General features: G+C 39.5%; 1 protein-coding gene across 3 annotated transcripts in view; it reads right to left on the reverse strand.

Annotated features, from left to right (window-relative positions):
- The window catches only part of maea (macrophage erythroblast attacher, E3 ubiquitin ligase), an 84,918-nt gene that overhangs the window by 6,388 nt on the left and 64,105 nt on the right, over nt 1-14,425 (reverse strand). The window contains exons 1-4 of one of the 3 annotated variants that reach the window (XM_056383457.1): nt 7,630-7,755; nt 3,193-3,375; nt 1,071-1,274; nt 590-712 (exon numbers count right to left, since the gene is read on the reverse strand). In XM_056383457.1, the coding sequence (XP_056239432.1) occupies nt 590-712; nt 1,071-1,274; nt 3,193-3,375; nt 7,630-7,743 (624 nt within the window). In that variant the 5' untranslated portion in view covers nt 7,744-7,755. Of the gene's footprint in view, nt 1-589; nt 713-1,070; nt 1,275-3,192; nt 3,376-6,621; nt 6,764-7,629; nt 7,756-14,425 lie in introns of those variants that run through there. The other 2 variants (XM_056383459.1, XM_056383458.1) reach the window with 2 other exon arrangements.

Consider the following 14,425-nt stretch of genomic DNA (forward strand, 5'->3'; position numbering starts at 1 on the left):
ATAAATATATCCTAATGCTGTGGCTGGTAGAGCTTGAAAAACTACCAGAGTGTAGCTAAACTCAGCCTGCAATTTTGCTTGTTTAAGTTTTTTTGATCGTCGTGTGACCAATCGGAAATTTCACAAATGCTCACAAACAAAAACTGAAACACCCAACACAAAGAAGCACCAGACCAACCTTGTAAACTTACAACATTTGGCCATCTACCCACTACGACGTTGACTCTGTAAGTAACAGCTAACTGGGAAGATTATCATGCATTCCTGCAGGTTTGAACTCTACTCAGGACTTTCTACTTTAATAGGATAATCTCAGGATTAACACTTTAACGTGCTTCCAGTGTCAGAAAGGCAAAACACCCAGGAAGAGTAATTAAACCTTAACACGTTTGTTCCTGAGTACAGACATTGTTACACTGTTGACTATTGTTTAGAGAGAGCAGAAATATTCAACATACAAAACCAATAGCATCTGTTCATATATTTTTGCTTGCTTGATATACTTTTACATTGTTTTTAAGTATCTGTCAGGCCTCAACTTAAACCTGTTGGATTAATGAGGCTAAAATTTTAGTCATAAATGAACTACCTTCATCTTGCGGAGGCGAGACTTATTGTCGTGGCACCAGGCTAGGCAGGTGGCTGTCTCCTGCCTCTCCAGAGACTCTTCCACCTCCTTAGCTGTGAGGAACATCTCAATGTTCACCAGATCCTAAAAATACAGGCGAGTAGATGTGTTAATGGAAAAGAAGGGAATCAGAAACTAAAGACAAAACAACATAAGTTAATTAAGTAGGGAACAGAGGATTAAATTAAAAAACAACTTGTAAACAATGGATGAACTAACTTAACAAAAAGTGTTTCACTTCAGGATAAGACAACTCACAACACACACACACACAATAAAGGTTATGAAGTAACACTGATAGTTTGTGTTTCAAACAAGGTCAGTGAGTATTACTTAATGTGTCATTTAGTTTTCTTTCAGTGTGAAAGAGTATGAACTCAAAGAACTTCCAAATACTTTGAATGACCTTGAGAAAACACAATAATGACACACAGACAGTTACCTCTATACCACTCTGTCTGGCCAGTTTAACAGCTGTGTTGTAGTAGCCGCAGCGTAGCAGATGCTCCACCATCATGCGGTCCATGCGTTTCTTCTTCCACAGGTTGACTGAGGCTGGCTGGTCGCTGCTGTGCTCCTTTAAGTGCTCGATACGACGCTTACACAGCTTGGCGCTCTCATCTTCTGCTTGGATAGACTCAGCAGCCTACAGGACACACACATGCAAGATATTCAAGATATTTACAAAAAGGTGAATGTGCAGTATGTAAAACAGAAGCACAAGCTCAAATTATAGTGCATTCAATACTAATACTTGTTATAACTGCACTATTTCAAAACATGTGGCATTGCTGGATTTCCTAAAAAGAAACTGAGCTTATCTCCTTTTGGAGAATTTGGCTGAGAAAATGAACTAAATAAAGTCTAATTAGATTCATAACATGCAATAAAGCTGGATTTGAACAGGAAGAAGCCCAGATTTTTTTGTAAACTTTTTGCAATACAGCTGATTACTACAAACTGATATGATAATCTGCCTGGCTGCCCTCACACTGAAGCCAGACCACAAGACTAACAGCTGCTTCCTGTTCTGTGGATTAACTGTTATGTGGTGGAGGAAGGTTGGGTGTCATAACCATAAAGGCTGAGGATCACACAGATTACAAATGGGCTTCCATTGTTACATGTTATATCATATCACAAATATATTCTGAAGTGTCAAAACAGTAAAGAAACAGTGATGAACAGTGTTGTATCATTCAGTGAATAACTGCATTCCTGGGTGCAATGTTCCATGCACACTGACACTTGAGATTAGATTTATTTGAAAAAAAAAAAAAAAAAACACTGCATAACACTGGCTTTGTAAACATTACCTATGTAGTTTATTTTCACACTCAGACTATCAGATTTTATTGTTGACTACTTCTCTCTACACCAGCCAGAGTATTTTAGTATGTGACAAGTATCTGCTGTACAACATTTTGGCACAGAGGAAAAAAGACCTGTGGAAGTGTGTTTTGATCACTTGTTTTCTGTCATTTTAGAAAAGACCTGCAAAAACCAGCCAGGCAGCATTCCACTGCTGACAAACACAATCCACCAAGGCCAGAGTCATGCCATTATAAAGAAACCACAGCCATAATAATGTGCTTTTGTCAACCGGGGCGAGTAATGTGGCTTTCAACAGTTGGCTCCAGCTGGAGGGAGATCTTGTTTATAGATCAGATACTGCCAGCAGTGTATACAGGTAGTACTAGGGCCAAAACTAGTGCTTGCATTTTTCAGCTACTAATTACTGAATAGTATTTACAGTAATTTTTTTTGCTGGTGCAAGTCTTTGTCTTGCTCTGAACTTTTCAATGGGGTATCATATAAGATGGAGGTTTCTCGGGCCGTGTGCACACTAACAAGCACAGATGTAAAATAATAATAACAGATTTTTTCTGTTTAATCTCCATCCACCAAAGGCCTGGTTTTGAAAATTATCTCCAAAGTGGTTACAGCTGAAAAAACTGGCATCGAAGTGCAGTATTGACAGAGAAAACAGAGCTTAAAAACACAACACATGACTGATTGTGATAAACCTTCCACAAACAAAGCTGGCGTATTTGCACTTGCTAGCTATGTTAAGCCAACTCTTCTTTGCCACTGATTATCTCTGTAATCACTTTTTTGTTCAAGACAATGACAAAAACCTGTCATCAGCTTTACTAGAACACAAAATAAACAACCACAGAGAAAATCTGAGGCGGCAGACATGTACTCTGCTAAGATCAGGCACAGAATGGCCTGTCTGTCTTATCTCTCCACTCATTTCTTAATAGAAGGTGGTGGTAGAATTTTATTTTCTGTTTGCCAAGTTTGACTGAAGTAAAAGACAAATAAGTGAAAGAGATTTAAGTGTTTTTGTTTTGCATTTCAGTGTGAATAGCACTAGAAATACTTGGATACATGGATTTTCAAATGAATCAAAATCAGTGAAGAGATCGAGTTCCTGAAGTTTCAAATTCCAAAACTTACCATAAAGGCAAGGCCTAACTCACCAATTACACTTACCAATGACTGCGTATGTTTGTACTTCCATGAGCATGTAGAAGTGTGCCTATGTGTGTATTCCTCACCTTCCTCTTCAGGGCGCTGAGTTTCTCCACCACTCCATCCAGAAGTGACACCACGGAGTCAACCACCGGAAAGCTGCTCAGGGTCTTCTCCAGCTCTGCAACCACCATCGTCACGTGGCTCGTCTCCCGGTCGATGTTCTTCTGAGCTGCTCTGAAGCGTTTGTTCAGAGTCTCGTAGGGGACCTGTGAAGACAATGCCATTGGATATTTTTACCTTGTTGTAGGAGGCATGCTGGTTTGGCTAATGGCACAGAGAAAACATGCAGCTCAGTACAATTTTATGAAGTGTCATAACAGTTTAACAGACCCATATGAAAATGACTTTTGGCTGATTCAGGTTTGTATTTTGGAAAATGCAGAAATTTGTTTAGATGGCTGAGCTGTAATGGACCTTGTACATATCCTTCCATATTGAGAGGGTTACTCCATAGAAAAAGAAGTAGTTTGCATAGATATCCTGTCTTGGAAGGACTAAAGAGACCAGAGCAAACACAAGCCTAACTTTTTCCCCTGCTGTTAATGTTTCTTCCAAAGATATCACAGACAGTGGAATGAACTTAACATTACATAGTGTGCTCTTTGATGCCCTATGATCTGTCTTCTCGCAGCCTAACTTCATAACTTTTTTGCAGCCAGCTGAGTCCAAGAACTGTTCAAAAGAAACAAAGTAAAACAGGGAGCAGTTGTCCGGTGTCCACTTTTTCAGACTGCAACAATCCTGCCTTTCTTGTTGCTGCTATCTACAGAGTATTTGATCATTGTCATGTACAATTTCAAACAGTATTTTGTTAGTAAGACTGTACATATCTAATACATCTCTAATTTGCCGGGTACCAACTTCATATGCATCTCACCTCGAATCATCACGATCCACTTAATCCTAACAAATTCCTGTTTAAGATTTTCCAAACACTTGTGTATGTCTTATTAGTGAGGCTTCTGATTTATTGATTATTTCATTGTTGGCCTTGCAACTGACTTTCAAATCAAAGAACTTGTCTTGAAAGCCTTTTTACAGTTTATGACCTAAACTACAGTATATTAAGAAGAAAAGCTTTAGAATCTATTATTTTTCACCTCATCTTTCACCATAACAAGTCAAAGTATAAAGCATGTGCCCTCCACTGGCAGGTAGCTACAGTTTGCCTATTTTTAGTGATTGTGGTACTTAAAGCACAATGAAAACAAAAGTTTGAAAAAGCAAAACAAAAAATATTCATGAACCAAATGCTTATCATAGAAAATTTTAAATATATATTCAACAAGATCTGGAGACAATTATCTAGGATCAAACCAAACAGTACAGTGTTTTTCTCCCTTGTACTACAACATAAGATAACTTCACAGACACCTGTAAACTAGCTTCATGTGACCATTGTGTTTCATTCTCTGATGTGTTGCATTAAAAAACAAGTGGACATTTCCTTTGAGATTGTTTTTCTCTTTTAAGTTAGAGCCAGGTTAATTTTTCAGATCACTAAGACTGGAGAGGAAAATTATACAAGATTGCCATGCAGAATGACAGAATAAGCAATGTTGTTGCTTGGCTGGAATTTGGGGAATTCAGCTCTAATTTTGTAGAATTAAAGCCCAGAACGGGACCCTGTGATTCAGATATTTAATTCTACCACAGAACAGTTTTGCATGCACTAGTAAATATTCATTATTGTCCTGTTGGCAGAAACAGAGGGCTTATTCTGCTCAAGAATGTGTTTAGCCTCTGTATGAGACGGAAAAGATGGAAAAGACATTGCCTTTACGTCAGTCTCTCCAGCATTTATTTTTCCTGATGGCTTCATCAAGATCAGGGTTTGCCACAGACACGTTCAACTGGTCAATGTTTGACCAGCAAATATTGAGTTTTTGGTGACACACCGGTGGCCTAAGATCAACAAATTAACAGTGGGTCATGAAATGAAAGAGTCAGTAGCCAGATAGATGGTGATTACAGCAATCTGTAGATAAACACAAATTAAGTTTTACACATTCATAGAATTTTTGGTGTAGGTTGGGGTGTAAATAGGGTTGTGCAATACAGTGATTAAGACCTCAGAACCACAGAGGGATGTCAACTGGCAGAATGACATGCACCAATCCAACTTCTTCTCTCCTAATATGATTCCAATACCTCACCTCAGGGTATCTGCCAATACAGGATGTAATATTGAAATAGCCGGATATCTCCCAATGTATCAGGCTATTTCAGAACTGTTTTTAATTAATGTAAAACTCCTTTAATCAGTCAGGTATTTATTTCACTGGAACAGCCCAAAACAGGCATCCAAACCTGATTATTTATTCTAATAATTGTTTAAATCAATTTCCATAAAATTCACTATATCCTGATATTGATGGTGTTATAAATGGCAAATACCATGAATTACGATGTCTAATCTATATTGCCCACATATGTAAAGGGGCAAACAGATGTGACCTTTATTTAAAATGTGTAATAACTTTGCCCCACAAAGATTTTTCTTTCAACTTCAACAGATCTGGTATGGAAATTAGAATTTTGAGAAAATAATAAATATTCCCTTTTTTAAATATGACTGGCCACTAGAGCTAATATATGGTATTACTCTTTTTCCATATGACCTTGATTTGCTTGACAGTGGACATGTAATTCAGTCATGAACACATTTCAGACAGCTATTATAGTGCTAGGCTAACGGTGTGTGAGTGACTGTCTTTCATGATTTGTAGGGAGGCGACTCATTGCACGAGACAATGACAAGCCTGCTCCTAACAGAACACATTATTCTCATTAATGATAATCAGAATACTAATAATCATTACATGGCTTGCGTAATTTTAATAAGTCTGAATGATAATTTGGGCTCACCTTGAAATAAAGACACAATCTCTTAAATATTCAGCATTACAATGTCAATAGACTGTAGTGGGCCTGTACTTCTTGCATTCAGGCAGCTAACTTACAAACCACTGCCTAAAATCATATGTTAAATGACAACACGTGAATATATGGGTGAACAAACCTTATGGTTAACCTTACACAGATCTGACAGAGAAAAATATACAAATACATCCTCAAGGACATAATATCCAATACATACTGTATATTGTTGGCAATGCAGATTAGCAGCTTCCTCAGTGTCTGTGTCGGGCAAAACATTATAATTCTGCTCAACATAGCTCCAAATGTAATCAACACTGTTCTCCCCCAGCTGTAGCCTCCCATTTGATGCCAATTACAACCATCACTCCTGTCTTAAAATGGTGCCCATCATGTATCATCCTTACTGCAGCATCCAGCCAAAGACAGACACATCCCCAAACCACAGCCGTGCTTTCTGAACACAGAGACATCCTAACATCGTCATCAACACTAAACGCCACGTTATATTCATCATGGCAACATCACACCATTAGTTACCACACAAAAGCTGTCAATACATTGCTACTCACAGCCGTGCGTTATTTGACGACGCTTTCTTTCTCCCTGAGACGGTTGAACACAGGAAGCAGCCCGGACCTGTTTCAGCTCGTCTTTTAGCGGTGGTGTCGCAGTAACGTTGTGTGGAATGGAGGAACAGTGCGTGTGTGCGGCGGCAGGCTGTGATTTCTCTCGCTGGCCATTTTGAAGAGCACACAGGCAGCAGCGATCTGATGACACTGCGCTAACTCGCAGGGCTGCTTCTCGTAGCGTTACGAGCTCTCCCCCCGGTGATTTGCACCGATCCATCTTCCTACCAGCTAGAATCTGCATGCTCGACGTTACGTGTTTGGTAGGGAGGCTATTCATGTTTTGCGACGATAAAAGATTGATAAAACTGGTTTTGCCACAACAAGCAAGCTAGCAGGCCAATCACGTCTGCATGGTATTTCATTGACGGCGTGCCTGGTTGTTGAAGGGACGAGCACCCATGTTGTTTCATGTTCTGTCAGTGATGTTCATTGTAACGTTTATATCAGCCTCTAACCGATTGCAACTGCCAAACGGTCGACTCTCCAGTGTAGCGTACTCGTCGGCGCTAAATTAATTAATGTGTCACCATCGTTTAATTAATACAGCGTTAGCTCGGTAACTGACCTGTCATAACTACTGTGAAGGGACCACATTGTCAAAAACAACAGGCTTAAACTTGAGCTAACATTTCTGAGGCCCTCGACACACTCAACGCCAAGTATGAGAGCTCATTAAGGCAGTAATGAAGCCAGCTAACTAGCCACCAACAATTGTTATTGTCAAACTCCCCAATCTTTACTGTCGTTTTTCAAACACAGGTAGTTAGTGGACGTTGCTACCTGGCTAAGCTAGTCCAGCTAACGTTAGCCTCCCTGTCAAGTTCGCTGCCCTCGCTATCTAATGAACTACTAATCCCCACTTTCCTAATAACATCAACTGCATCGTGTATTTCAGCATCCCGGGAATCATTAGACTACCGATATATGGAAGTTCCAATTTTTGTTTACCTTCAGGGTTGGATATTCTTGGACTTTGAGAGCCATGGACAGTTGAGATGCTGTCTCTTGCACCGCCATCTTGGTTTTGTGGTTTTCTTGTGGTTGTTTGTGTTTTTTTTCCATCAACCCAGAATGGCCTTACTACCTCACTACCGCCACCTGGTGGGACGGTGTCAGCACTGACAATATGTGGGGGGTGGGGTGGGGAGGTGCTCTGTATAAGATTTTTTCAGATGCTTTTCTTATCTGAAGAGACTTCTAATTGCAAGTATTTGTTGATTTAAGATAAGATGCAACATGAAACGATGTTGCCGACCAAAGTTATTATTGAATATTTTCATCATCAATTAATCTGCTGATTATTTTCTTGATTAAGTGATATATCATTTTGTATGGAAAATATTGAAAAATGTCCACTATAATTTCCCAGTTTTCAAATATCTCTCTTTCTATCTATCTATCTATCTATCTATTTTTTTTGGACCAAAACCCAATACCCATAGAAATTCAGTTTACAATAATATAATTATTATGATTATGATGTGATTAAATCGAGGATGTTATGTTATTACTTGTGTCTGTTTGTTGGTTTGTTTGTTTATTTGTCAGCAGGATTACACAAAATGCATTCTGGGACAGGCTCTGTTATATATCAAGTAACTCAGAATTTGACTGAAACCACAGAACTGTTAGATTTCAAATACCAGGCAGACTAGATGACATCAGTGTGTGGTGTAATCAAATTTAATCAGAAATGAATCAATTGATGTCATTATCAAGCAAAAATGCCAAAAGTTCAGCTTCCAGCTTCTCAAAAATGAGGACTTTCTGCATTTTGTTTGGTTTTACATCATAGTAAATTGAATACTTTTGGGGTTTGGGACTATTGCTTGGACAAAATAAGCAACTGAAGGTGTTGCATTGAGTTCTGGGAACTGTTCATATATATAAATATTTCTGACATTTTAGAGACCACAATCTAAAAATTATTAATTAGATTAACTGATAATGAGACTAATCGTTTGTTATAGCCCAGCAGTAGTGCCCAGGGGTAATTAGTCACATTCAAACATTCCCATAATGCAATACATAATACAAATCACTATTGAGTATATGGACTATATGAACCTTCAAAAAAGAGGGAACCTGTGTGAAGAGGAGTGCTAATGTGTGACATACTGACAGTCATTACTAAATGTTACAAATGAGAAGCAATAAGATGTAAGAAATGAAACTGGTAGCGAGTGGTGGCAATAAAAAGCTGATGTTAATGGGAATTTTAAAAAATATATATATTTTTAAGGAATTCTAAATCATGTTTTTCCATGTGAAACCCAGTCTGGGATACAGTTCAGGACAGTCACCTGAAATAAAACCTCTGGAACCTAAGATAGGAATAATATAACAATATTTTATTCCACTAATGATAATCAAGTAATTTGAAAAAGAGAAACCACCCTCTATCAGGTATCTTTATCAGTACATCTGATTAGGGTAAGCATTGTGTAATTTCTATTGATATTGAAAATACAGACTATAGTCCATATGAATCTCCCCTACACCCGTTCCATATCATGGCCACATTTCTTTTCCTGTGTGAGTGAGAGCTCCCTCCCCCCAGCCGCAGTGAGCATATTGCCATTGGCCGCTGTCCAGTGCCAAGCTGTGCTGATTGGCTGGCACAAACTGTAATCGCTTACAATTGGCCCATTATCTGCTGCATGCCCCCCATCCCCACACCCCCCACACAGCTTTGGAACAAAGTGGAACAGTGGACACAGAGAGAGGAAGGTGATGCAAGGTTTGTGATGTATTTTTGGCCCCATATCGAGTGCTTCCTGTGTGTAATTTGTGTGTGTGTGCGTGCGTGTGTGTGTGTTTGAATGTGTGAGTTTATGTGATACTAGCGGCTGTGCTGCAGTAAGAGGAAATAACTCTGTGCCAAGCTAAATAAAGGGGGGGGAAATGAAAGTGTGTGTACTTATAATATGAAGACTTGTTTGTGTGTGACTGTATGAACATATCTATTTTTGTTTATGTGGGTACAGTGTGTACAGTGTGTGTGATGGGGGGGGGAGTAATGTTTATTAATGAACAACTTGGCAGGGAAATTGGTATCTCTGCCTCTTTAAAGATGGATTTTGCCCAGAGTGGTTGTTGAATGTTGGTGCAGTTCAATGAATCTAGAAAGATGCAATGGGTCTTTAATTCTGACGGACTCTTGGCTCTTAACATCAATTTTCATCTTAAATAATGATTTTATCAAACAGTCAAGATTAAAAAGTTCTGTATAAAACCTCACCCGGATGATATCCCAGTCTCTTTAGACTTTAGAGTAGTTTCAGAGTCTGCAGGCTTTAAAATGTACATCCTCTGAACCCCAGCTGGGCAGTGCACTCTTCTCATGACTGTCTTCATTGGCTTATATCATTAGTTAAAGAGCTAAAGAACTCAAGAGTTAAGAGCTGGATTAAGTGTCATTTTAATAATAAAAAAGAAAATCATACGCTATAATTTGTGTGCCAAAACTGAACATTTTAACTCAACCATGCTTGCTCTTTCATTATTTGAAGACTTTGTCAACTGTGCGTTTAGAAGAGAAACTTTATTTTAATTTGTAAGAGAAAATTCTGTTCCTATTGACGAATAGCTTTAAAAGTCACTCATTATGTATGACTGTCAAAAGTCATGCTCAGTGATCCCTCTTTAAACAAGTTTATACAACCTCTTTAAGAACCAATTCGCAAATACAGTAGAGCTGAAACAATTAGTTGATTAATTGATTAGTTGAACGATCTGCAACTACGTACTTTGTCTTGTGTGATAGCAAATTTCCCTCTTTGGGTTTTAGACTGTTGGTCCGACAAATCACAACATCTGAAGATGAGATTTAAAAATTTGTCATTGGATGACAATTAAAAAACCAAACTTGAGAATCGACAAATAATCAGCAGATTATTTGATAATAAAATATAATGTAAAATACAATGTAATTTCATGTCCTGAAGTAAAGAATCTAGAACACATCACACACTGTAAACGAGACCCCTGAATTATCACTGACATTAGATGTTTAAGTGTTTTAAAACTAAATTGACCTTTTTCTCTGTTGAGGGAGGAGACAGTATCGGCCTGTCCTGACTTAGTTTTTTTCATCTTGACAGAGATTTCAACTGCCAGCTCTCTTTTTTTATTGAACACACGAGGGACATACAAGAACTCACAGAAGATACATACATATAATATAATACAATATAGACATTATCAAAATAGATAAAGAGAAAAAAAACAATAAAATATGGAGGGGTTACTGCATATTAAAATATATATAGAAGTATATAAATAAAACATAATCTCTTCATCTCTGGGTATTAAAAAAAGAGGAGCCAAGCCTTTAAAATAAGGGGCATACAGTATCAAAACAAGAAGTGAGAAGCTCTCTAACTATGAGCTAGTACCTCTAACCTTGAGACCTCGTGCCATTACATTTTACAGACGACTCAAAGTTTTTAAATTCTCAGCATCCAACTTTTTCTGATATTAAAGATCCTTCTTCCTTTATTCCACACCCTTTTCTTATCCCTCTCCTTCTCTTGCACTCCACTCTGCTTCTTCATTATAGCTACTGCTTTCGTTTGCCACCCTATTTTTTTCTCATATCTTATCTACCCTTCCTTCCCCCTTCACTTTTCTTTCCCACCCACCTGCTCCTCCTGTCATCTCTCCTGCTGGTCCCACCTACTCTACTTCCTTTTGCTCTTTGCTTCCTATCTCCCCTCTTTCCTCTTCTACATGTGGGTTAGATTCTTCATGTCTGCAGGATCTGTCTCCTCCTATAGCAGATTAGATTGCTAGTGTCTCCAGTATCTGCTCTGTCGTCTGTAGCAGTGTCCACATTGTTCTCCAGCTCACTGTCAGTATCCATATATCCACATGGCTGTCTGTGTATGTGTGTTAATGTGTCTGCATCTGCACGTTTGCAGCTTGTGTGATTGGTACGGTGTGTTTGTAGCTACAGTATGTGTTGTGCATGTATGTGTGTACATCCACGTGTCTCATGCATCTCTTGTGTGTGTATGTGTACACGCTTTGTTGCAGCTACATTATTTTGCATCATGTGTGTCAGCGTTTGGGCCTGTACCACAGTATGTCAGGGCAGTTGTTGTTGCATGCTTGTATATCTATTTCTCTGCACACAAGCTTGTATCTTTGTGCATGTGCAGGTATGTTTATCTTTGTAATTATGTGTCTATGTGTATATGTATGTGTGTGTGTGTGTGTGTGTGTGTGTGTGTGTGTGTGTGTGTGTGTTTGCGATAGCTCTAGGTCTAGCTGGCTGTCAGTCTTGATAAGGCCAGCGGTTGGGAGGCGTTAGTCGGGGCTGCTGCTCGCCTGGCCTCCGCGTGGTGGATCTGCTGAGAAGGAGCTGAACCATTAGACACGCTGCAGTGACTACAGAGAGAAGAGAAGGGGTGGGAGGTGGGGAGGGTGGAGATATATGGTGTGAAAGCCAGAGATGGGAAAAAGAGAGTGAAAGAGATGCGGGATTGAGGATTTGTTTGGGGGTGGGAGGGTGGAGGGTGGTTTGACGGAGTGCAAATAAGATTGAGAGCGAAATTGGGAGGGATACAAGACAGAGACCAAGATGGGTAGATGGAAGAGCAGGAGGTGAAGAGATAGAAAAGGGACAGGGGGGGGGGGGCAGACAGAGGGCAGGTGTAGGAGGAAGGTAGATGGGGAGGGAGAGTGAAGAGAGATGGGGTGAGCGGTGGAGAGGTAGAGAAGAAGAGAAACTGACAAGGAGGAGGACGATAGAAAAAAAAAATTGGTTGTGGAGTGATAAAGAGAGGAAAGGGTGTAACTGTTAGTGTCCACCCTCACAAAATATACATGTGTCTGTCACTGCCTGATTTGCACACATGAAAAACTGAACAGAGCAATTAAATAAAAACACTGTAAGGCAGTGAAATCTTTATCTATCCTGTCACCTCTTTCCTCCCCTCCCTTCCTTTCTTCTCCATGTTTTCCCCTATGTGCAGCATTAAATATTCTATCGATCATTAAATGTTCCTGCCTTCTGAGAAGCATTTGTTCCGTCTTCTCACTCCCCTCGTTCTCTCTATCTCCCCCTCTTTTTGTGCTTCCCTGTGTAGCTACAACAATCCAGCTATCATCGCCAGAGCCTGTTTTTCTCCTCTGCCTGCCCTGGTTTAGAAACACTGAATATGTTTCATGGTTCCTCCATCTCCCCGAGGAGCATTTGTGTCTTGCGTGTAAGAGGTTGCTGGAGTTGAAGTTGCCATCGGCCTTGTCAACAGGATAAGTGTGTCTGTAGCTTCTCACAATGTCGACTGCGAGTTGTCAGTTTGAATTTGGTGTGAGAACCAAAATTGGACTTGCACACCTAACCAAAGTGTTGTTATACTGTACATGCAGGGCAAGGCAATAGCTTCAGTGTGTGGTGTGATAAGAAGTATAGTGTTATAGAGATATTTGTCAGTCAGCAAATTAATCAGTTTAAAGACTGAATTGGCATAATTTGTTCAGTTTATGGTTATTATGACATGACATTAAGCAGCTCAAGTGCTTCTTAAAATAGCAAGGGGCTGATGCTCTCTGCAATGTGGAGGAAAATTCGATGCATCACCCCTTCACATAGCCTCTAAATCCCATAGTAAAAGTATCTGTTGTGATTCGAACAGTATTTATGCTTCAGTACATGAGCTTTTCTTGCCTCACATATCGATAGAAGCAGATTTTGTTGGACTCTTTATAGTGTTAAGGTGAAAAAAGAAGAACAAGGTCTCATGTTTTTTGAGGGACAGGCTGAATTTGTTAAGTGCAGATGCCACTGTCAGCTGCAGTCCAAAAGGTGACTTCAAGTCAACTTCTGCATGATGAACATGAGGGGTTTTACAAAAGGGGGTATGTACAGAAATGACACAGACACTGCTCAGCGCTGCTATGTGTACTGGGTAAATTTAGTGTTTACTCCTTGTTTTGACAAATGACTGAGTCACGTCTACTCCCACCCGGACTCCCTCTCCTGGTGTGGACATTATTAAATGAACACACCTAGAGTCACAGGGATTAGTGGTGTCAGTGGTGTTTGTTACAGCAGTCACAAAATATGCATGTTGCTCATTTTCCTTGAAGTTGAAAAGTAATTTTGAAGCTAATGAGCTAAGAATAAAGCCAGTAGTGGATGACAGGAATGATGGGAGAAAGTGGTGTAACAAACGATCAAAGTTGAGTCAGCCTACCGACAGTGTTTAAAACAACAGTTTCCCTGACCCACCGCCTCTTTTTGGATTTGAACAGCTCACCCACCGGCTGTCTGTGACATTTACCAATAGTGAGGATGTGATGTAACCATCATTGCTACTAAACTAGGTTAGGCCCTGGCAGTTAAAGGGGCGTCTGAGGCTGGTTATATCACTGTGGTTATCAAGTGGCCAAGTGTAAATGAGTGATCGTAACGTCACCACTGCAGGAACAGAAAAGCCAGCCACACTGACATACACATCAAACTTCCAATTAAACAACAAGAATTATACACGATATCTTATATTTTAATGGGAAATAAGAATCAGGAAACTGAATTTGAGCTCTCGGCCCAAACAGAGAAATCAGTACCTGTTGCAAAGTACAGAGAGAAAATGACTCTGTAATACACAGACTCAATTAATTTGACCTCTTTTAATGAGACTGTGTGAGGGTGTGCTACAGGAAAAGACAAAACTCTGATTCAATTATGGAATCATAGACGTGGATTAATTAGACTATTGCCTGAAAAGTTCACAAT

This window comes from Seriola aureovittata, chromosome 8, assembly GCF_021018895.1.
Source record: "Seriola aureovittata isolate HTS-2021-v1 ecotype China chromosome 8, ASM2101889v1, whole genome shotgun sequence".
Lineage (NCBI taxonomy): Eukaryota > Metazoa > Chordata > Actinopteri > Carangiformes > Carangidae > Seriola > Seriola aureovittata.